The following is a 23,239-nucleotide window of genomic DNA, read 5'->3' on the forward strand; positions in this document are numbered from 1 at the left end:
ATGCTCACCAACTAGGACCTCCAGTGGTGGGCTGTTCCCATCAGGCCAGCTGCTTTGCTGAATGTTGGACTAGATGCACCCAGGTCCGCTACGTCCAGGCTCACCTTCTGCTTAGGTTCTTATTTTCCTTTGGCTAAGTGAAGGCAACCTGGACTGGGGCGGGGCGGAATGACAACATTGGTGTAACTCTCCTGACCTGCCACTCTCCAATGCTTTCCACCCGCTGCCCAAAAGGGCGTTGTAGCCCCGTGCAGAGCTTGAAGGCGTCACTGCGGATCTCGATGACGTTGTTGATTAAGGCGCACATGGCGGCCAGCGGGAAGGCCGAGGAGAAGAGAACCACGTAGCCAAACTGGATGAACATCTCCTGGTAGTCCTGGAATGTGTCCTATGGGGAGAGGGAGGGGTTGCAGGTAAGCAGAGAATCAGGATGTCGGTGAAAAGCCCCTCGCCTGAAACCTTCCTCTCTTCCTGGCTCTGAACGTACCTGGGTTTAGCAGAGATGGTTTGCTTACAGAACTCAAGGCCACAAGACACAGTTGTAAGCTTCTTAAATGGATGTTTAAAAACTTGTTCCAGGCAAATTCATGAAGGTGGATCGGTCTAGTCTTCCTGGCTAGTAGTCCTGACAGCTAATGGAACTCCCAGGATCAGTGGCAGGCAATGGGGATAAATCAGGCTTTGCTGGTGGAACTTCCCAGGGAATGCTTGGCTGGCCACTGATGGACACAGGATCCTAGCTGGGGCCACCTGCTCTCCGTTCTGGGGAAGCCTTGCTATCTCTCTCGCCATCCCATTCACGGCCACTCAGCCAGCTTAAGCCATTTTGCAAGCTGGGGCTGAAACAAGAGGGTAGCCGGGCTGATCTGCAGCAGAACGGGAGCTGTAGATCCTGGGGAAAGCCTCTGCACGGGGCCTTACGAGTTTCCCCCTTATCCAAAAGTTCCCCCTTATCCAAAAGTTCAACTGTACAGTAGCCATCACCATGCCCTTGGCAGCCAGGTAAGCTTCTAAAAAATTACCCTAAAAAATCAGTCTTTAAGGTACAGCAGGATTTGATTCGAGCTGAAGAAAGGTAAAGGAAGGATACTCAGAAATTTTCTCTAATTGTTCTCAATTCAGTGTTTAAATGTATGTCCTTATTAAGGGCTTCTGAGTGCAGCAATAGGTGGAAAATTGCTGACTCAGTACATCAATAGGTGGCAAAAGTCAACAGCATAAAAGTCTAAGAGGCTGGAAGAAAAAGGATAAGGAAATTTCAGACTTTGCCACTGGGGGGAGGGGGTCCTAAGGTTGCCAACTTCCAGGTGGGATAAGACAAGAAATGAGGAAACCATGTATGGAGGTTATCCAAAACAGGCCACATTTAACACTGTGTGAAGGCCATATCATATTGTTTAGGAGCCATTATCTTTAAGGCAAAAAGAGCCTCTTGTGGCGCAGAGTGGTAAGGCAGCCGTCTGAAAGCTTTGCCCATGAGGCTGGGAGTTCAATCCCAGCAGCTGGCTCAAGGTTGACTCAGCCTTCCATCCTTCTGGGGTCGGTAAAATGAGTACCCAGCTTGCTGGGGGGTAAACGGTAATGACTGGGGAAGGCACTGGCAAACCACCCCGTATTGAGTCTGCCATGAAAACGCTGGAGGGCGTCACCCCAAGGGTCAGACATGACCCAGTGCTTGCACAGGGGATACCTTTACCTTTACCTTTAAGATACAAGTTTGAACGTAATAAAACATTAATATGGTTGCTGAAACGCTCCAAATCTTACAAAGAATGATTCGACACGAAAGCAATCTTTGCTGTAGCCTCAATTGTGAAAAATGCCCAGATATGAAATCACAAGATGGAAACGCTGGATAAATATGTTGCCTCTTTAGTACTTCCTCAATTGTCAACATGGTTATTTCAACCAAAGTCCTTCAAATTCTCCTGTTGGGATTAAATTCTTAATTCTAAAACTGGAAGAATCCTTTGCTCTTTCACAGGCTAGCAATATCTCCATTATTTTTAACCAAAACCCTTCAAGCTTTCCACACTGGAATGAAGGCCTGAATTTTAAGCCAGCAAAAATCCTTTCCCCTCTCACTAGTCCATCTAGCTATTTCTTCTTGTAGTGTCTATTAAAGATAACTTCCACATGGGGCCCAGAGAGAGGCCAGAATTACAAGTGAACTGAATACCACAAAGATTAGTTCCCCTGGGGATAATGGCAGACAATTGGTGGGCTTTAGGGACCTCCTCTCTTCTAGACTTCCGCCCCAGCCCACCTCCACCTGTCTCTAGGCTCCACCCTCCAAGAGTTCCCCTATTTGCATCTGACCTCGTATTTCTTCATGCAGCTCTCCACTTCAGCCTGGGCCAGTTGCGTGGTGTAGTTCTCCTCTGGCGGGTCAATCCACGAGGTCCTGGTGGGCTTCCGCTCCTCCTCCTCCTCGTCTTCCTCCTCCTCACCTTCCTCTGGGTTCTTGGCGCCTCGAGGCCTCCGGGCTCGCATGACAACTACAGGTTCTTTAGCCTCTGGTGGACCCTTCACGGGGCTCCCCGATGCCCCATCGCACTCCTCATCATCTTCGCACAGTTCGAACACGGAGGCCGGGTCCATCCCCTTTTCCACCATGGTGGGGCTCCCTTCTTCCAGGAAGCTGACCTCCTCCAGGCCCCTGAGTTCCCCAGACTTCCGGTCGGCCTTCTCAATGAAGCTCACCTTCTTGAGCTTCAGCCCACAGTCCAGGATGCTCTCATCTTCCGAATCAGACTCCTTTTTGTCCTCTTCGTCCTCTTCTTCGGGAACCCCGCACCCGCCGTTCAGGCATTTCTTCTCCCCCTTGGGGACCCCGTCTGCTGCCTCGGGGGGCTCTGGCCCATGTCCCGCCTGCGGGTGGCCTCGTCGGGGCTGAGGGTCGGCCCCTGGAGGTCTAGCCAAGTTGTACTTCTGGGTGAGCAGCCGGAAAACAGTGTGGACGATGTCACGGAGGTTTTGGACACTGAAGTCCCCCCGCTTGAATTTGCTGTAGAGGTGCGGCTGAGAGACCTCCTTGATATTCTGTAGGAACTGGCGGGTGATGAGCAGGGTGGCCAGCATCTGCAGGAAGGGCAGGAGAGGAAGGGAGAAAGACAGGGCCACATGTGAGCCACTTGCATGGGAGGGAACGGAGCTGAGGGCCTTTCCACACTAAAACGGCTCCTTCACCCACCTGAACACCTGGGTACGTGCAATTTAAATACACGGCTGTGAACATATTGTGTAAATGAGGATAACTCTTATGTTCATTGGCATGACACAAGTGGATCCCAAAATTACATTTGTTATTAAGACTATCTTCAATGAAGAAGAAGAAGAAGAAGAAGAGTTGGTTCTTATATGCCGCTTTTCCCTACCCGAAGGAGGCTCAAAGCGGCTTATAGTCGCCTTCCCTTTCTTCTCCCCACAACAGACACCCTGTGAGGTGGGTGAGGCTGAGAAAGCGCTGATATCACTGCCCGGTCAGAACAGTTTTATCAGTGCCGTGGCGAGTCCAAGGTCACCCAGCTGGTTGCATGTGGGGGAGCGCAGAATCGAACCCGGCATGCCAGATTAGAAGTCCGCACTCCTAACCACTACACCAAACTGAAGGTAGGTCATTGAATTATATCAATAAGAGAACGTTTCGGTTTTTGTTCAACCAGCACCCCAGCGTTCCTGTTTTTCATGCTATTCCAAAAGCTCCTCCCAGTTCTGGGATATTTTTCCAAAATACAAAACCTTCCCATCATATCTACTCCCACTTACTAGCAAGGGCCCTTTTACTAGCAAGAGTCCATTCCTTTACCTCTAGTGTGACTTGGGGAAGGTTTCACCAAAAATCTGCATCTGACAGATACTGCCTACATGGCTGTGACACTCCTGGACACTCTTGTATTGGACTGCCCGGCTCTTTTGGCCTAACAAGCTGCTATTCATAGCTATTTGGTAGATCTACACTCCAAATGCAGTTCCAAATCCCTCATTATAAAATCATTGTTATCTGAACAAGATCCTTATAAACTTGCTAGGATTGTGGTTAAAGGTAAAGGTATCCCCTGTGCAAGCACCGGGTCATGTCTGACCCTTGGGGTGACGCCCTCTAGCGTTTTCATGGTAGACTCAATACGGGGTGGTTTGCCAGTGCCTTCCCCAGTCATTACCGTTTACCCCCTAGCAAGCTGGGTACTCATTTTACCGACCTCGGAAGGATGGAAGGCGGAGTCAACCTTGAGCCGGCTGCTGGGATCGAACTCCCAGCCTCATGGGCAGAGCTTTCAGACAGCATTTCTGCTGCCTTACCATTCTGTGGCACAAGAGGCTCTAGGGAATATGCTGAAAATAAACAACTGATGTTTGTTGAGGCAGGAACGTGTCCTTGTATAAGTTTTCTCTGATATTCGGGTTTTGTTCTCTCTGGATTATGGTTTGTTATGCCAATAAAGGATTCTAATTTCTCTCTCTCTCTCCAGTCCAAAAGTTCATAAGGTGAAGAAACCTGGTGAATTATCTCCTGTCAGACCTATAATTTCAGGGGTTAACGCCTCATTAGAATCACTAGTAAGATACCACATTAAATCATTTACGAAAGATGCTCCCTTGTATTTCAGAGGAAGCAAGGATTGTGGTTGATCAAGCTCTGGCATGCCACAGAATAGTTTTCCACCTGCCAATTTTATACTTGACCTGTTGGACATCTGCCTCAAACATATTTTTTTCAGATTTAGAAAGCCATTTTATCTGTTGGGGGGAGTACAATTGCACCCAGCATAGCCAATTTATACATGATGCGATCACCGAAGCCTGAAGCGGCCAGCGCCATGGCAGAGAGAGGAGGGCCACTGCCGCTGGCTGGCATGCTGCCAACCACCACCCCTCCTCTCTGTGCCATGGTGCTGCCCTCCTACGTGTCACTTCGGCCTTCGGAGATCACCGAGGTGGCTGAAGCGCACAACCCTAGAATATACCCTTCAGTCTTTTCACTAGGATTAAAAGGAACTCCATCACTAACCATCATTAAATATTTTAGCACGGGATCTTTCAGCTAAAAATAGTATAACGAAGCTCCAGCCTGGTATATTTTAAGGGAGACCCTGGGATGTGAGCAGAAACCACACATTGGCCTGAAAAGCATATTTCTAACAGGTTTAGATCTCTTCAGACCAATTTGTGGTTTCTGCCAGGGCCTCCCTTAAAATATACTATTTATTATGATTTTGAAGAGCCTCTTGTGGCACAGAGTGGTAAGGCAGCAGACATGCTGTCTGAAGCTCTGACCATGAGGCTGGGAGTTCGATCCCAGCAACTGGCTCAAGGTTGACTCAGCCTTCCATCCTTCCGAGGTCGGTAAAATGAGTACCCAGCTTGCTTGCTGGGGGGTAAACGGTCATGACTGTGGAAGGCACTGGCAAACCACCCCGTATTGAGTCTGCCAAGAAAACGCTAGAGGGCATCACCCCAAGGGTCAGACATGACCCAGTGCTTGCACAGGGGATACCTTTACCTTTACCTTTTATTATGATTTTCTTTAAATCAGTGGCAAGTAGAAAAAAAATTCAGAAGCCAATTTACTACTGGTTTAACAGGTTTCAGTTGTTTGGTCAAAAGTTTGGTTCTGGGAGCTTTAGAAATCCTATCTAAGGATTTGCATTTGGTAATTTTATTTTACATGCAGATTGTCAAGATGGCGACACAGACATGAGCGATTCGGTGTCCACTTTAAACATCACCACTGTATTGTGTGTAAATATGCATGGGAGACAAACATTATTTCTTTTGCAGAAAATAACTTTAGCTTGGAACTCACACATTTCTCTAATCGTAGCACTAAGAACTGGATTGGAAAATCAAACAGATGAATTAAATTAAGAATTGGTGATTATAGATCCAGAATTAGGAATCACGTGAAAGAGGCACTTTCAGTAGCTCATTAGATTCGGTAGCAGATGACACCTCTGATGAGTTTCAGTTTATAATTTCAGAGGTTGTTAATTCCAAAGCTTATGAAAAAGTTGACACTGAGCACCTAACAGTGCAGAAAAAAACTGCTTTCATTCACTTTTTAAATTCCCTAGCTCCTAATGAAATGGATTTTTCATAATCATATTCATCTGCATAAAATTTAATAGTCATCATTAAATATACATTGTAGCTTAAGGTTTACTGTAACAAGAATGTACCACTACGTATTGAATTCACCTGGTTGGAACTATTTAAGATCGCTTTCCAGTGAGATAATTAACATCTGAAGCTTGCAGTAACGAATTACTTTCCAAGAAGCCAGACGCTGGTCAAAAACTCCTTGTGTGTTTGTGGCTCACAGGAAAGCCACTAGGCGCAGGTAAAAAATGTTTTTTGTGTGTTTCATAAATGTACATTTTGTTTACTGGTGATCATGTAACTTTACTGGTGATTATGTATTTATTGTAGATATAGATGTGGATAGATATAGATATATGAAAATGCCAATTTTTACTTATTCAGAACGACATTAAATAATCAAGATTGAGCGCTTTCAGTATCTTTATTGCCCTTTTGAGAGTCAGTTTGGTGTAGTGGTTAGGAGTGCAGACTTCTAATCTGGCATGCTGGGTTCGATTCTGCACTCCTCCACATGCAACCAGCTGGGTGACCTTGGGCTCACCACGGCACTGATAAAACTGTTCTGACCGGGCAGTGATATCAGGGCTCTCTCAGCCTCATCTACCTCACAGGGTGTCTGTTGTGGGGAGAAGAAAGGGAAGGCGACTGTAAGCCACTTTGAGACTCCTTCGGGTAGGGAAAAGCGGCATCTAGGAACCAACTCTTCTTCTTCAGTAATATCAGGGCTCTCTCAGCCTCACCCACCTCACAGGGTGTCTGTTGTGGGGAGAGAAAAGGGAAGCCGCTTTGAGCCTCCTTCGGGTAGGGAAAAGCGGCATATAAGAACCAATTCTTCTTCTTCTTCTTTATGGTTTTCTGCATTACTTGCTACCTGCGCTGTTCGGCTCACTATATTTTTGTTTTTCCAAACCTCTGCTGCCATTACAGTTGATCTCCAGATTAACAAAGTCAGGGAGCCTGGAGAAAACGGCAGCCGAAAATGGCATCTGCGGAAGGTGGGCTCCATTCTGCCAGGGGCCCTGTCATCCCCTTAATCCCAGCCTCCTCAGGCTCCACCTCCAGGGATTTCCGAACCCATAGTTGGCAACCCTACCTGCTTGGACAGACCAACCCAACATTCTGTTTCCAACAGTGGGCAGCTCCATGGCCCTCAGATACAGGAGAGGAAAGTGCCTGTCCCTCCACTTCCTCCACATCACACCTGCATTTCCTAATCCCCTAGCATGCCCACCCAGCCCTTCAGCAGACCAGCGTGCATATGTATTTTAAGAAATCCAGGCTGAAAGCCCTCGGGAGCCCACAACGTGTGTGCTGCATCTTGCCTTTCCTCAAAGGGGCTCAGAGAGGCTCAGGTGGTTCTCTCTACCCCGAACTTATTCTCACAACAAGCCTGCAAAGGTAGGCTAGATGGAAAGAGGGGTGCTGGCTCCAAGGTCACCCAGGTAGCTTCATGGCCAAGCAAGGACGTGCACCCATGTCTCCCAAATGCTGGCCCAGTGCTCTAACTCCATACTTTTCATGCTCCATATTTTCCATGCCATTATTCCTCAAGGGATTCCTTTTCACCCAAAGACAAATCCCAGCGGCCCAGCTATGCAGATGCAACCTACCTGGCCAACAGCATTACCAACCTGCAGGTAGTGCCGAGAGATCTGGAACGGCCACTGAACTCCGGACTACGCAGAACCGTCCCGGGGGAGGAGAAGGTCAGTTTTGGAGGGTGGAAACTACAGCGTCGCAAACCTGATGAACTCCCTCCCCTTCCCAAACTCTGCCTGCCTCAATTTCTGTCTCCAAACCTCCAGCTATTTCCTGCCCTGGTGCTGAACTGTTGGGGTGGGGGAGTCCTGCAACACAGAGAGATTTGGACCCATCCAGCTTCCCCCGCCCTGGCCCACTTGGTCTTGCACCCGGCTCCTACTTTGGAGGCGCCCGACTGCCAGCCAAAACTCAGCAGGTTCTTAAAGGAGATGAGGGAGAGGTGGAGCTGCAGGAGGACAGAAGGGAGGAGAGCGTCTTTGAGCTGACGCACCAGACTTTGGAAGAGAGAAAAGATGAGCAGGAGCTGTGCATGATGGGATTGGGGGGGTGGGAGAAAGAGAGAGAAGGAGGGAGGGAGGGAGACGGGGATGGAAATCAAAATTAAATTTTAAAATAAAGTCAGAATCAGCCCAAACTGGAAGATGGACACAAGAAGGCTGGCCATTCAAGATGTGGCTTTCAGGCCAGGATTCTTCCGTTCAAAACTAAACATTCTATAAATTATAAATCCACACATAAAACATGCTGCAGAAACCAAGAAATGAACGGTATTCTGTTTGGAAAAGGTGGGAGCAGATTAGGAAGACGTTTTTGCCCACAAGTCCGAGGGGGAAGCAGGACCACATGGCCATTCCCACTCCGGTGCCCGTCCGGAAGCCCAGCGTGGTCTCAGTCTGCTGTGACTGCCCCAGGTGAGAGCTGAGAGTCTTTGGCACCTGGAGCTCTCCCCGTCCCGCTGCCCCCGTTTGATGCCTCTGAGTTCCAGGCCTAGGATGGTCATACCTCTTTGAGGCGCTCCATATCCTTGAGGTAGAATCCGATGTAAAAAAGACTTAGGTATGAATTTACAAACTGAAACTGTGGAAAAAATAGAGGGGGGGGGTGGGAAAGAAGAGAAACAGAGTTGCAGGACTGTTGGAGGAAATCTTGTTTATTTAAATCCTTCGTAAATGGCCTTTCTTCCTAAGGGGAACTCAAACTGGCTTACACTATCCTGACAACAGCCCTGTGAGTAGTTGTTGCAGAAAGAATGTGACAGGCTAAGGCAGGGGTAGTCAAACTGCGGCCCTCCAGATGTCCATGGACCACAATTCCCATGAGCCCCTGCCAGCGAATGCTGGCAGGGGGCTCCTGGGAATTGTAGTCCATGGACATCTGGAGGGCCGCAGTTTGACTACCCCTGGGCTAAGGCAAGACTGGCCAAAAGGCGGCTCTCCAGATGTTCATGAACTACCCCTGCACAGGGGCTGATGGGAATTGCAGTCCATGGACATCTGGAGAGCCGCAATTTGGCCACTTCTAGCCTAGGGTCATCCAGTGAGCTTTTGTGGCAGATCTAGAATTCAAACCCAGATCTCTCAGAGCCTAGCCTGACAATTAACCACCGCAATCCAGGCCCCTGGCTGAACTTGCTCCCTGCAGCTCCACCCCTCCCCCCCGGCCCACTCTGTGCACTCTCCCTTGAACCCTGACCTGGCTAGATACAGGCCCTGAATGTGGGCTCCACAGGGTTCACCTGCATGCCAGCTAGGGTTGTCTAGGGTGTGCATGAGGAGTACTCAAGATTAACACAATGTGTCGACACATCAGCACATTGGCAACTTCAGGGGTGACACTCTGGCTTTTGGGCAAGAACTCTATGGTAGAATTGACTTCTTACCATAGAGTTTTGCCCCAAACTCAGTCCATCACCCCCCCCCCCGACATCACCATTGTGGCTACATTGCTTCCGGAAGTGCCACCACATCACGTTTACTTCCTGCTTCTGCTCTTCCTGTCCCAGGTAAGTTCCAGAGAACCCAAAAACAGGGGGAGAGGCTCCAAACTGGGGGATCCCTAAGCCCAAATTGGGGACTGGCAATCCTAATGCTGACCCGCTGAAGCCTCAGCTCACCGGCCCTCTTAAAGAGCCCACAAATCAGGGAGAAAGAGCAATGTCCTGCCTCAGAAAATGGAGGTTTAATTTAGCTCTCATGGCAAGCCATCCCCTGTCAAGTTTCTTAAAGCTGGCTAAGCTAGCATGTGGGGTGGGGGACTAGATTTACCCCAAGCCCTGCAAAGCAGCCCAACTTACCAAGACCATTTTAATGATGAGGTGTTTTTCATAGGCACTCTGCAAGCGATAATTTTCTGCCGGAAGAAAAAGAAAAGCAGCGGGTGAGGAAGAAGCAGAATAGAAGCAGGGCCTCTTAAGTCCTGCTCAAGGGGTGAATTCCTGGCATGCAAACAACTTGGGACACAAAATGATCCAGACCGATCAATCTCCTCACACGCCACCCCTACCCCCTGAGTTTCTCTTCCAGTATATTCCTGGCCACCAGTGATTTGACATTGGTTAGTGCTTGCCTGTGAACCTGTCAAATGTTCTGCACCAGGGGTGGGAAATCTGTGGCCCTCCAGGTGTCCATGGACTACAATCCCCATGAGCCCTTGCCAGCACTCCCTGAGGCTCATGGGAATTGTAGTCCATGGACATCTGGAGGGCCACAGACTGCCCACCCCTGTTCTACACGATTTAAATCAGGGGTAGTCAAACTGCGGCCCTCCAGATGTCCATGGACTACAATCCCCATGAGCCCTTGCCAGCACTCCCTGAGGCTCCTGGGAATTGTAGTCCATGGATATCTGGAGGGCCACAGACTGCCCACCCCTGTTCTACACGATTTAAATCAGGGGTAGTCAAACTGTGGCCCTCCAGATGTCCATGGACTACAATCCCCATGAGCCCTTGCCAGCACTCCCTGAGGCTCCTGGGAATTGTAGTCCACGGACATCTGGAGGGCCGCAGTTTGACTACCCCTGATTTAAAATCTAGCAAACAGTATCCTTCTAAAATTTAAGTAACGATCAAAGCTCAATCTCATCCACGGGGCCCTAAGCTTTTTCAGCCTGTGGGCACTTTTTGGAATTCTGACATAGCATAGTGGGAGGAGCCTGCCACAAAATGGCCGCTGCAGGAGACGGAGGCTGCCACAAAATGGCTTCAGTTATGTAGTAAAGACCCTTGTGTTGGGGTGACATCTGTTGCCAAAGCAACAATTTTAAATAATCTGAATTAGATCTCCAACGGCCAATCGGAAGACTCTCGAGGAAAAAGCCCTACGTGGCCCCAGGAAGGAGGGGCTGTGGCACCAATAAGCACTGTGCTGGGGACCCCTGATCAAATCTATCTACATGGCTTGGGACCAGGGTATTGGAAGGACCGTCTTCTCCCACACATTTCTACCGAGGAATAAAGAGTTCAGGGAGTTTCCTGACCGACCCCACCATCAAAGATACCACACGATCATGGGACCACCTCCCCAGGGAGGGACCCCTGGCCCCCTCTAATTTTAGGAAGAAGCTGAAGTTGGTTTTATTTAGGGCAGCATTTAATTAAAGCAGTCTTGAGCTCTGTAAGGAAGAAAGATAACTAGCCGTTCAATATATATTTTAAATAAAGAAATAAAACAATCCAGCACTCCTGTCGCCCAAGGGAGATACTTCTTGAGATAAACATCCTCCCATGCTTTATGTGCCTAGGATTTGGTTCCGCAGGGTACACTACCTCTGGATCTGGAGGCTCCATTTAGCTGCATCGATCCAGACACCCTCACTTAGAGAATCTCGAGGGCAAACCTTTCGCCTGAGTGGTTCACTTGCACAACAATGACTCCTGCCAAGAGACGCTAACAGGCCTCCACGGCAAAATCCCTGCATTCAGAACGTGAATACTCAAGCATGCAATTTAGCCGAGGGAAAGATAATTCAGTGTAAGTGGGGAGGGCCGGAAAAGCTGGGTCTGTTTGTGAGCAATCACCCATGTCATTGAGCCAGTAGGCAATTTTCTTGTAAACTTCGTCGCAGGCAGTGACAATGACGGCAAGCATGATCTTCGGCAAGAAGCGCACAATACGGGGAAGCTCTTTGATGCTCAGCACAAACTCCTGGATGGGGAAAGAAGAAGACACAATGGGCAGCAGGCGGGGGTGATGGGAAGCCCTCTGCCCCATCCATGAGGCTTGGAGGTCACGCTGCCTATGGAAGCTCAGGCTTAGAACGCCAGAAGCCACATCAATGGTGAGCTTTTTATGCTCCACATCTGTCAGAGGTCAAGAAAGTCAAAACGATTCTGGATTTCCCTTCCAGGCTCTTTTGGGTTGAAAATCCTCACTGCAATCCCCCCATCCCACCCCTTTCCCTTGTGCACAATTAAGGTTGCCAGTTCAGGGTTGGGAAACTTGGAGATCCAAGGCTGGAGACTGAGGAGGATCAGGCTGGGAAGGGATCTCACCAAGGTGTAATGCCTTGGAGATTCAAACGAATGGCAGATTCAACCCAGTTTGAGACCAGTTTGAAACCTGATTTGCTGTTTCCTGCTAAGGAGCCCTGGGGGGTTCCCTTCTAAGTCTGCTCCCTTCCAAGGCTGTTGGTTTCAAAGAACTCAGTGACTCTGCTAGTTATCCAGAGTCGGCCTCCGAGGAGCCTCTAAAGCAGGGGTAGTCAAACTGTGGCCCTCCAGATGTCCATGGACTACAATTCCCATGAGCCCCTGCCAGACGCCTCCAGCACAGCCATCAGGGGAACGACATCACAGGAGCGAAGCCTCTGTCCTCTCATATCCCCAAACGTATCTGTTTTTGCCCCACCTTTCCCTAAAAAGGGCTCAAGGCAGCTGACAAAAGGAATGCTGCACTTTCATCCCAGAACAGGGGAAATCAATGTTAAATCTGAAAGTGCTTAAAAACAAACAATAGGCCAACAATGACCCTGAGAGTCACTGAAAAGCTCTCGAAAGAGAACAGCTTTCTAACTCTTTCTAGAAACCAGGGGTGAAGAGTCTCTCCTTGCTTTGACCTGATGCTTTGAAGAATCCAACAAACTAGGTGCAAAAGGCTTCACTGTAATTGGCTCCCTCCCACTCAGAGGTATACTGTCTCTGATTATGGAGGCTCCATTTAGCTGTCATGGCTAATTTACTGATCCGTGTGTTTGTCTAACCTTTTTGATTTCAGGTCATCTGAGCCAGGGCACACTGCAGTGTCTTGTGCGGGAGCCTGGAAAGCTAACAACCTAAACACCCTCCCACCTCTGAATTGTGCCGTGTTTCTTTCTGCTGCTCTCCCGGAGGAGCTGGGCACCCTCACCTGCAGCTCGAAGCAGCCCAGCATGGCGAGGAAGACAAAAGAGAGGCAAAAGAGGCAGACGGGGAGGCTGACCAGGCACTGGAACAGCAGTCGCTTCCACGGAGGGTAATAAAACTCCTCGGCGTTGGTCACTGGGCTGATGCGCTTCACGCCCTGCAAGGGAAGCCGGGCGTGACGGAGAGTAGACAAGTTGTGGCCAGAGAGCATTCAAGTACAGAGACTCTCAAACGCAGGATTCTGGGGGCCAGGGCCCAGGGTTTTCCTTCCTGCTCCAGGCCCCAGGCCACCAACTGAAGACCTCCCCCCACCCTGGGTCTCCAGTCCCTTGCTCTGTGGCCCCCAACTGACCCGGAATTGCGGCCGAGGCTCTTCAATGGACTCTGCGGGTGTGTCCAGGGTCCCCCACTTGTAGGCGAACTCGGCCCCCCGGCGCTTCCACTCTTCTAGGAACAGCGTGGACCAGATGACGTTGAAGATGGCGAAGACCACGCAGCAAACGTCCCGGCTGGTCTGGGTGGGGGGAGGGCACGGAAGCAAAGGAGGCTGAGAGGCAGGAGGGGAGCCCCGAGAGCCCGGCCAGTCAGCCCCCATCCCCCCAGCAGGGCTGCAATCGTTGTGCATTTCCAGGGCCGGGCACAAAATCCACACGAGCAGCCCTGGATGGATAAGACCAGATCTGGTACAGCCCAGCAGGCAGAGGCCAGAGGGCAGCTCAAAAGCTGCAGGAAGGCAGGAGGCCTCTGCTAGTCCCCCTCTCCCAAGTGACACATGCAGAGGTACACTGCCTCTGCCTATGGAGGCTCCGATTAGCCCTCCAAATCTACCTCCAAAAACAAGTGGATCTGGACCAGTGTGGAGCACTATGCAGAAGCAGCTGGTGGCACTCAATGACACAAGACCCAGTGGTTGTGATAAACGCAGGTCCTTGTCTTTTTTTTAAAAAAGGAAGACTGGGCAAATTCATAGATAAGTCAGTCCATGGTTATTAGCCTCAATAACTCCTCCATGAAGTGAAGCAGCCCAGCTCAGTGTTCCAGCTGGAGACTCTGGGCTTCTCACAGGTCACTGCTTGAATCCAGGTTCGTGCCAACTCCAGACAACAGAGATCAGTTTTGTGGGAGAAAACAGCAGCCTTTCCTTGCCCCAGGCTCCTCCCCCCAAATCTCCCAAAATTTCCCAACCCAGACTTGGGAGCCTAGCTAGATCCCCTGGAGTAGGACTCAGCAAAACAGTTTTTACATCCTCAGAGCAAACTGGATGCTCAAGCCAGCCCCATATTTAGGCCTCATGTTTAGGCAAGAGAAGAGCCTCGTGTGGCTCAGAATGGTAAGGCAGCAGAAATGCTGTCTGAAGCTGTCTGCCCATGAGGCTGGGGGTTCGATCCCAGCAGCCGGCTCAAGGTTGACTCAGCCTTCCATCCTTCCGAGGTCGGTAAAATGAGTACCCAGCTTGCTGGGGGGTAAACGGTAATGACTGGGGAAGGCACTGGCAAACCACCCCATATTGAGTCTGCCATGAAAACGCTAGAGGGCGTCACCCCAAGGGTCAGACATGACCCGGTGCTTGCACAGGCGATACCTTTACCTTTATCTTAGGCAAGAGAAGGGCCTATGGGCTGCTGGACTCACCCTGCAGTGCCCCTGCGGTCACACCCCCTGCCACTAGATCCCTGCCACAGATTCTCTTTTTCAGCCAGCTCTCCCCTGAAATCCTTCTCTGCTCCCCTCCTTGCTGTTTGCCTGCTCCTTCTAAGGACTCCTCCCTTCCCCTCTTTCCTTCCCATGCCTCCCCTGCCGGCAACTGTTGTGAGGCCACCTGACTTTATTTCTGTTTAATTTAGCATCCGTCCTCTTTCCTCCATTCTATTCTCAAATCACCCTGCAAAGTAGGTTAGGCGGAAAGTGTGTGACGGCCCAAGGTCACCTGGCCACCTTCCAGGGCAGAGTGGAGGTTTGAATTTGGGTCTCTCAGGCTGTAACTGGACACTCTGACCACAGTGCAACACTGGCTTTTAAGACCACCTGGTTCCCCATCCAAAACATACACGTCCTTGAGAGAAGAAGCCCTTGGACTCAGGAGGAATTACTTCTGAGTAAGCATGCATCAGATCAAAGTTTGAGTCCAGGGGCACCGTTAAGGCCAGGTAAAGGTAAAGGTATCCCCTGTGCAAGCACCGGGTCATGCCTGACCCTTGGGGTGACGCCCTCCAGCGTTTTCATGGCAGACTCAATACGGGGTGGTTTGCCAGTGCCTTCCCCAGTCATTACCGTTTACCCCCCAGCAGCAAGCTGGGTACTCATTTTACCGACCTCGGAAGGATGGAAGGCTGAATCAACCTTGAGCTGGCTGCTGGGATTGAACTGCCAGCCTCATGGACAGACAGCTTCAGACAACATTTCTGCTGCCTTACCACCCTGCGCCACAAGAGGCTCTATTTAAGGCCAACAAAGTTTAATTCTGGAAATAAGCTTTTGTGGCCCCAGGAATGTGCACATGGAACACTCCAACTGGGTTGGTCTTCAAGGTGCCCCTGGACTCAAACTTTGTTCTGCCGCTTCAGACTGACACAGCAACTCCCCCGGAATCATGCATCAATTCAGGTTGACAGGATGCGTGAAGCAGTACCACCATGACCCATCGCCCTTCCCTCCTCCCCACACCTTCAGCCATCTGCCCTATGCTTCCACTGCTACCTCCCTGGGGCAGAGAGCTGACTAATTTCTGCATCTGGCCAAGCAGGCTCTCCCTCACAACTGCTGATGCTAGGGCAACTGTTCCACTCAGATACTACGAGGAACAAATAGCCCTGTTATGCATGCATAATGAGCAAATCTGTTATCAAAAAGCATAACAATTGACATCTACCATGCATAACGATCATCATAAAAGCAATTATGTATTTATTTGACTTCTATACCACCCTATATAGGCCAGTGAGCTGGCTCAGGGGGTGCACGATAAAAATAATACAATAAGTTAAAGCAAAGTAAAATTTGGGCTTAGAATTAATTTTAAAAGTTGTTGACACAAATAGGTTAAAATCAGCAATGGTCTCTCACCCCTCAGAGCAGGCAGCCTGGCAGTAATTTGGGGCTTCTTCTACTCAATGTTGGTAACTAGTAGGTGGGTGGGTAGAATAGGTAAATGTTATTTAGCTTTGGCCCCAGCCAAAGGCCTGGCAGAAGAGCTCCATTGTGTTTCAGGAGCTCATTCCACCAGGCAGGAGGCTGGGAAATTTCCGTCCAGGTTGAGGCCAAACGTACCTGAACTGGGACCACCAGTTGGTTGGTATTAGCGGAGTGTAACGCTCTACAGGGGGGTGAAGACAGAAAGGCGGTCTCTCCGGTACGCAGGACCCGGACTGCCAAGGGCCTTATGGGCAAGCACCAATGTCCAAATTACATGTTGCAGGAGGGGAATGGCTGTTTATTTATTTATTTAGATTTCTATACCGCCCTTCCCTATGGCTCTGGGCAGCTTACATTAAACATTGTGGAATGCTCACATGGAATATTATAACAATGCAATAAATAACTGTCATAACATAACATGGCATAACATAACATAATCATGACAGCCAGAACAGTGACAATCCCTGGGCAGAGCAGGTTGGTCAGTCATGGAAGGGCGTCTGAAAACCAGCAGATGTTTGCGTCAGTTGGCCTCATGGAGGAGCTCCCTCTTGCAAACCCTGCGGAATTGTGGAAGTTCGGGCAGGGCCCTGATCTCTTCAGGGAGCTCATTCCATCAAGTGGAGGGCTGGGCCTTCTTGGTCCGATGTGTTTCTTTGGGGTCAGGGATCTGCAGCCGGTTGGAGGTGGCAGAGCGTAAGGCTCTTTTGGGGGTATAGACTGCGTATGGCCTTAAAACTGATTACCAAAACCTTAAGCTTAATCCGGAATTCAATGGGGAGCCAGCCAAGTTTCTGGAGTGCCGGCCGGATGTGGGATCTCCATGATGTCTGAGTGAGAATCCTGGCCGCAGCATTCTGCACCAGTTGTAGTTTCCAGAACAAGGATAAGGGTTGGCCTGCATAGAGTGAGTTGCAGAAGTCCAGCCTAGAGGTGACTGTCACATAGATCACTGTGGCTAGGTGCTCTGGAACCAGGTAGGGTTCTAGTAGCTTGGCTTGGCAGAGGTGGTAAAATGTCAGCCGTGCTACCTTTGTGACCTGGGCTTCCATTGTATATATTTCAAAACTCTGCTTTAGACATTCCACTTTAGGTCCCTTTCAGGCAGTCTTCATCACCCATTTTAGTATCAGGTTGCTAATGGGTTTTTATGCCAGTGCAAACACAACTCTTTTAGCAACCGGCTGCTAATGGATTTTAATTCCCTGTTCATACAAAGCCACTTGCATCCTGTTAGCAAAGCTGGGCCATGCCATTTTAGAAAACTAGAAGAAGAAGAAGAGTTGGTTCTTATATGCCGCTTTTCTCTACCCGAAGGAGGCTCAAAGCGGCTTACAATCACCTTCCCTTTCCTTTCCCCACAACAGACACCCTGTGAGGGAGGGGAGGCTGAGAGAGCCCTGAGATTACTGAAGAAGAAGAAGGGTTGGTTCTTATATGCCACTTTTCTCTACCCGAAGGAGTCTCAAAGTGGCTTACAATCGCCTTCCCTTTCCTCTTCCCACCACTGACACCCTGTGGGGTGGGTGAGGCTGAAAGAGCCCTGGTATCGCTGCTCGGTCAGAACAGTTTTATCAGTGCCGTGGCGAGCCCAAGGTCACCCAGCTGGTTGTATGTTGGGGAGTGCAGAATCAAACCCAGCATGCCAGATTAGAAGTCTGCACTCCTAACCACTCCACTACTTTCTTCCATTGTCACCTCTTCACAAGCTTCTGAATAGCTGTGGTGTGCTGTTTAAAACATCTAGCACTTCCTACGTTGCTATAGCGCTAAACCAGTTTAATGCTACAGTGCTAAACCAGCATAGCAGCACTCCAGTGTTACAGCAGCACTGTTTAGATGCCTTGACTCCATGGGAGACTGTATCGCTTTAGCACTATAGCACTCAAATTAGAACATCCAGGGAATGGTAAGAAAGACTGCAAGGCAAAAAAAGAGCGCGGAAGCAACCCACATTGAAATGGCCGTGGTGCTTCAGAGACAGGATGAAGTTTCTTGTATGAAATGCCAGTCCCTGCACTGCTTTACTCGGAATCAGAAAATAAAAGGGCCACACCAGTCACAGGAGATAAAAAAAATAGGGCCAATGGTGCAAAAGAAAGTAAAAATAGAATTTATTACTCAGTCAAGTTTCCAAAAAGATCTTTTATTTATTTTGGCTGCAAGATGAACAATTGGCAAAGCCTGCTAGCAGAATGCACAAGCCATTTTTGAAAATGTAATTGAGTAATAAAAATATTATCACCTGCTTTTGTACCATCAGACTTGGGCCTTATTTTTGGCTTTTCTCCGAACCAAGCCAACTACAGACAACACCTGGTGACGTGTGCTTGTAGTCATTAACCATTAGGGTACTGATGAAACAAGGACTCCAAACGTCCTGAAAGGAGCACACCAGATCAGTTGTGAGAATGGTGAAGATTCCATCCTTTTGGAAGAGACCAGCGTGTGGGAGGCAGTAGGTGCCTGGCTCCGGGCTGTTCAACTCCCCCTTCCCCCCCCTGCTGCCACTGAGGGGACCCTCCTCCCCAGGGCCAGGCTCTCACCTGGTCGTTCTCTGTGAAGGTATAAAGAAGCGAACCGAAGACCGCAGGGTACACCATGGCTGATGTGTAGAAGCCCAGCCACGCAAAGTACATGGCAATCTTGACACCAAAGTACTCGCAGATTTCATCTGGGGAGGTGGGAGAAGAAAGCGGCAACATCAGCAGGGCAAGAGTTCAGGGGCCAACCCCCCTCCCCCCGCCTTGGCCCAAGCAGACTGGACTTCATGAGCGCAACTCCTTAAAGGATTCCCATTTGGGAAGCACAGACCCCTTTGCAAGCGGGCCAGGCCAGGCCAGACCTTGGATAGAGTGATTCCTGCTGAAAGCTACAAGAGTCTGAGGATCAGCTGTATATAATAGAGCAGGGGTAGTCAAACTGCGGCCCTCCAGGTATCCATGGACTACAATTCCCAGGAGCCCCCTGCCAGCGTACGCTGGCAGGGGGCTCCTGGGAATCGTAGTCCATGGACATCTAGAGGGCCGCAGTTTGACTACCCCTGTAATAGAGCATCTGGGAAAGAAACTAAGCAAAGAAAACGTGCAAAACAAAAAGAATACCAATAACAATCCGCAAGAGAACAAGAAACAAAAAAGCATCAGCTCCTCAGCTCATGCATCTGACCCCCACCTGATACGGATGATTTGGACCTCGGGCCAGTATCATTCCCGTGTCCCCCCCCCTCCCCCCTAATTGCTCCAAGGATTTTGGACAGGGCCAAACTGGTGCTAGCCCTCTGCTTCAATATGCACCTGCCAGGAGAGTCATTTTGAGGGATAAAATACATTTCGCCTCTTTTAGGGTTTATAATTGGGGGATTCTTTCTCCATCCACCATAAAAAGAAATCCCCTTTGACACCTACTTTGAAAGGTGTGGGGTGGATCACACCTGTTCCTGTGTCCTTATCATTCAGGATCTTGCCATTATTTTTTTTTAATGAACCACAGACTCACACCCTCCATCTCAGCACAAAGAAAACTGATGCACACAGCCTGCTCTCTAATGCCTCTCTTGGCCACCCTTCTTCCTTCCCAATGTATGATCAGGCGTCTAGCAGATCTTAGTGGATGCCCCACAGCCCATGAGCTTTGCAGAGCAGTAGAATGGAAGCCCCTCAAGGCCCCTTCCTCAGAGCTCAGTGAGAACTTCCTCTGCTTGGCTTTTTGTTGTTTGTGTGTGTCATTAGAGATTTGATTCCATGGGCTACGACGGAGGGGAAACATGGCTGCTTTTTCAACCTGGCTTGAAGTAAAACTCCAGGCACTGTACCCCTCCCTCCTCAAGGGACACCCCCTGCCATGTTTTATACGGAGAGAAAGGGAATGGCATTCTTGAGGAAATTAAAGGCGGCACATTGTACTGTGACCATTAGAGGCAAAACAGGCATGTTCTTTCTCCTGCAAGTTTCAGTTACGCCCACAAAAGGTCTTTTTAAGTTTGCTTTTGTATTCATTTAGAAATGAACCTTTAAAACTGCGAGTGCTTCACCTCCCAGCAGGAGGTGTGACTGTCACCCACAGCTCCCTCAGTGCTGAGGTCTCTGACCCCCATAACTCCCCTAGAAATGGAAGGGGTATTTATGTCCAGGGCAACCCGCAGGCCAGCCAAACTCCTGATGAACAATCCAGGGCTCCCGGGGGGAAAGCCCAGCACATGGCATATTGGAGTCTCCCTCCAATGGCTCTCTGCACAGGCCACAGCAAACAACTGAGGTGTGGAGGGCAAGAATGCCCCATGGTGCGCCACTTAAGCACATCTCCCCACACAGCACCTGGCCTGGAAGATTATCAAATCCTCATTCGAGAGGACAACTTCATCTCTTAGCATCTCCCTCACAGATACATCCATACCCCGAGTTCTGTTTCCTAGCTGCTGACAGAAAAGGTGCAAATCTTAGGTTTTCCCTAAAGACTTTTGTCCACCAACACTGACCTGTCAAGGCAGGCCCCATAAAACTTGCCCTCTCCCAGACTTCACCTCCCATCTTTGTATTCTCTCCCCTGCACTATCTGGAAACACAAGTCCCTGGCTCCCTCACCTGGCAGCCCCCACCTTCCTTCACTGCCCAACCCCCATCCCGAACTTGGATCCCCTAGGGAAGTCCGATCTCATTGGAACCCTGGCTGGTATTTGGGTGGGAGACCTCCAAGTATTTGGATGTCATGAGCACTAGGGTCAAGAAGCAGAGGCAGGCCATGGCAAACCACCTACAAATGTCTCTGCTTGGAGGCCAGGCAGCCCCAGGATCTCCTGCTACACTCCAGACTTGCCATAAATAGACATGCCTCTTCCCCCGCTCAGGACACATGCACTCCACCGTCCTTCCCCTGGGTTTTTCCAAGACTAGCTGCACATTTTGGGGCCAAATTAAACTAGGGGTTTGCAACTGAATACTGCCCCTGCATGTTGGAACTGCCTTGGATATATTGCTCTTGTTGGAATGCAGTCTAGCTGCCTTTCCAAGCTGTGTCTGGTGAGAAGTGCTGCAAACACAACCTTGACAGTTCCAGCTGAGTTTTAGAAGAAGAAGAAGAAGAAGAGTTGGTTCTTATATGCCGCTTTTCCCTACCCGAAGGAGGCTCAAAGCGGCTTACAGTCGCCTTCCCTTTCCTCTCCCCACAAGAGACAACCTGTGAAGGAGGTGAAGCTGAGAGAGCCCTGATATCACTGCCCGGTCAGAACAGTTTTATCAGTGCCGTGGCGAGCCCAAGGTCACCCAGCTGGCAGCATGTGGGGGAGCACAGAATCGAACCTGGCATGCCAGATTAGAAGTCCGCACTCCTAACCACTACACCAAACTGGCTCTCCATTTACTCTCCATTCGTGCCCCATGCTTGTCATCCAGGCAATGCAGTTACAAATGTGTATCACATCTGCCTCCCTCTCTCTCTGCCTCTCTGTCTCTTTCTCTGTCTCTGTCTCTCTCTCTCTCTCTCTCTCTCTCTGTCTGTCTGTCTGTCTATCTCTCTCTGTTAGCAAGGAGGTGAAACCTGAGATGTGCCACTGTGCAGACGACATGAGCTCTGGGACTTTGGGTGAGTGAACACCTGGCCCCAGGTCTCCTCGACTGGCCACGTACCCAAGGGCTGCGGCTCGCAGATGGCTTGCACCCAGGACTTCATCAGTCGGTTGAGGATCCGTTGCTCATGGATGGGGAAGACCTGCCGGAGGATGCCGCGGGCAGTCAATTCCGGGACTGCAAAAAAATCAGGGAAAAGATGAAGGGCAAAGCAGAGCAGGAGCTCAGCTCCCCTGCGGGCCACAGTGGATCACTCCCAACAAGACCAACAAAGCCCCCAAGGAGATCCAGGGCCAGGTCAGGCACCAGTTCAAGGGGGATGGTTCTCCCTGGACCAAACCATTATGGTGTCAGGGTGCATATCAGAATCCTACTCCTGTGGACGGAAAAAGCACTTGCCCCCTTCCTCGTCAGGCTCCCTTTTCTATGCACAGTTATTTTGAGGGGTGGGGTGGAGAATTCAGACATACACTCCCCTTCCAGCCCAGCCTTTTCCAACCTTTAACCATGCAGGTACCACTAAAATATTTTTCAGGCTTTGAGGTACCAGGAAGAAAATAAGTAAGTAAATAAGTAAGTAATTTATATATATATATTTCAAATTCTATACCGCCACTCCCAAGTGGCTCACCCCACAATAAAACAAAAACAAAAAAAACAATAATTTATCACCCATTACAAGATGGCAACAAACTCCCTCCCCCCTCCCAGTCTTTCCAAAAACTAGTGTTTTGGGGGGAACCATCTCAGGGGGAGCTTGATCCTCTGAGGGGGCCCAGGTCTCTTGTGCTCCGGCTTCAACCAAAAACCTGGTAGAAGAGCTCCATTCTGCAGGCCCTGAGGAAAGTTCCAACAGGGCCCGCAGCTCTCCTGGGAGCTCATTCCACCAGGTAGGGGCCAGGACCAAAATGCCCTGGCCCCGGTCAAAGCCAGGTGAACATCTCTCGGGTCAGGAACCTCCAACAGATTCATACCTGCAGAGCACAAAGCCCTTGTGGGGGCATAAGAAGATAGGCAGTCCCACAGATATGACGGGCCCAGACCACAGATGGCCTTAAAGGTCAAGACCAAAACCTTGAACTTGATCAGGCTGCAACCGGCAATCAATGCAGCTGCCTCAGCACAGGTTGGATATGGGCCCTCCAAGGTGTTCCAAGGTGTTCCATCCCCAACCCCCTCCCCTTCGGGTCCCCGTTCTCACTCACTGATTGGCTGCCCCTCCAGGAAGTGGATGTTATGCAGCACCTCGCCTTGTTTGGCTCGCAGGTTCTCCAACCAATACCTGATGATGGTCTGCCGTTCCTGCAGATGACACGGGGCAGGATCAGCGGTGAGCTGCCTGGGATCACCAGCTTCCCGTTCCGCCTCCCCCACACCACAGAGGACCCCCGGGCCAGACTCTGCGCCTGAGGGCTGCTGATATCCACACCCCCAGCATGCCGGACTGGCCAAGAAACAGGAAAAGCACACAACCCTCAGGGCCAAGGGAAGGCGGGGTGGATTGTTCCCGAATGGAGGGAGCCAAACCACCTGCCTCAGCAAGTTCAGGAATGAC

General features: G+C 50.0%; 1 protein-coding gene across 2 annotated transcripts in view; it reads right to left on the reverse strand.

The window, feature by feature from the left end:
* The window catches only part of ANO8 (anoctamin 8), a 54,423-nt gene that overhangs the window by 9,025 nt on the left and 22,159 nt on the right, over positions 1-23,239 (reverse strand). The window contains exons 5-14 of one of the 2 annotated variants that reach the window (XM_077331890.1): positions 22,890-22,986; positions 21,745-21,861; positions 18,667-18,794; positions 13,338-13,532; positions 12,990-13,142; positions 11,663-11,789; positions 9,938-9,993; positions 8,647-8,721; positions 2,320-3,081; positions 197-388 (exon numbers count right to left, since the gene is read on the reverse strand). In XM_077331890.1, coding sequence (XP_077188005.1) covers positions 197-388; positions 2,320-3,081; positions 8,647-8,721; positions 9,938-9,993; positions 11,663-11,789; positions 12,990-13,142; positions 13,338-13,532; positions 18,667-18,794; positions 21,745-21,861; positions 22,890-22,986 — 1,902 coding nt within the window. The remainder of the gene's footprint in view (positions 1-196; positions 389-2,319; positions 3,082-8,646; positions 8,722-9,937; positions 9,994-11,662; positions 11,790-12,989; positions 13,143-13,337; positions 13,533-18,666; positions 18,795-21,744; positions 21,862-22,889; positions 22,987-23,239) is intronic. The other variant, XM_077331891.1, reaches the window with a different exon arrangement.

This window comes from Paroedura picta, chromosome 4 (assembly GCF_049243985.1).
Source record: "Paroedura picta isolate Pp20150507F chromosome 4, Ppicta_v3.0, whole genome shotgun sequence".
Lineage (NCBI taxonomy): Eukaryota > Metazoa > Chordata > Lepidosauria > Squamata > Gekkonidae > Paroedura > Paroedura picta.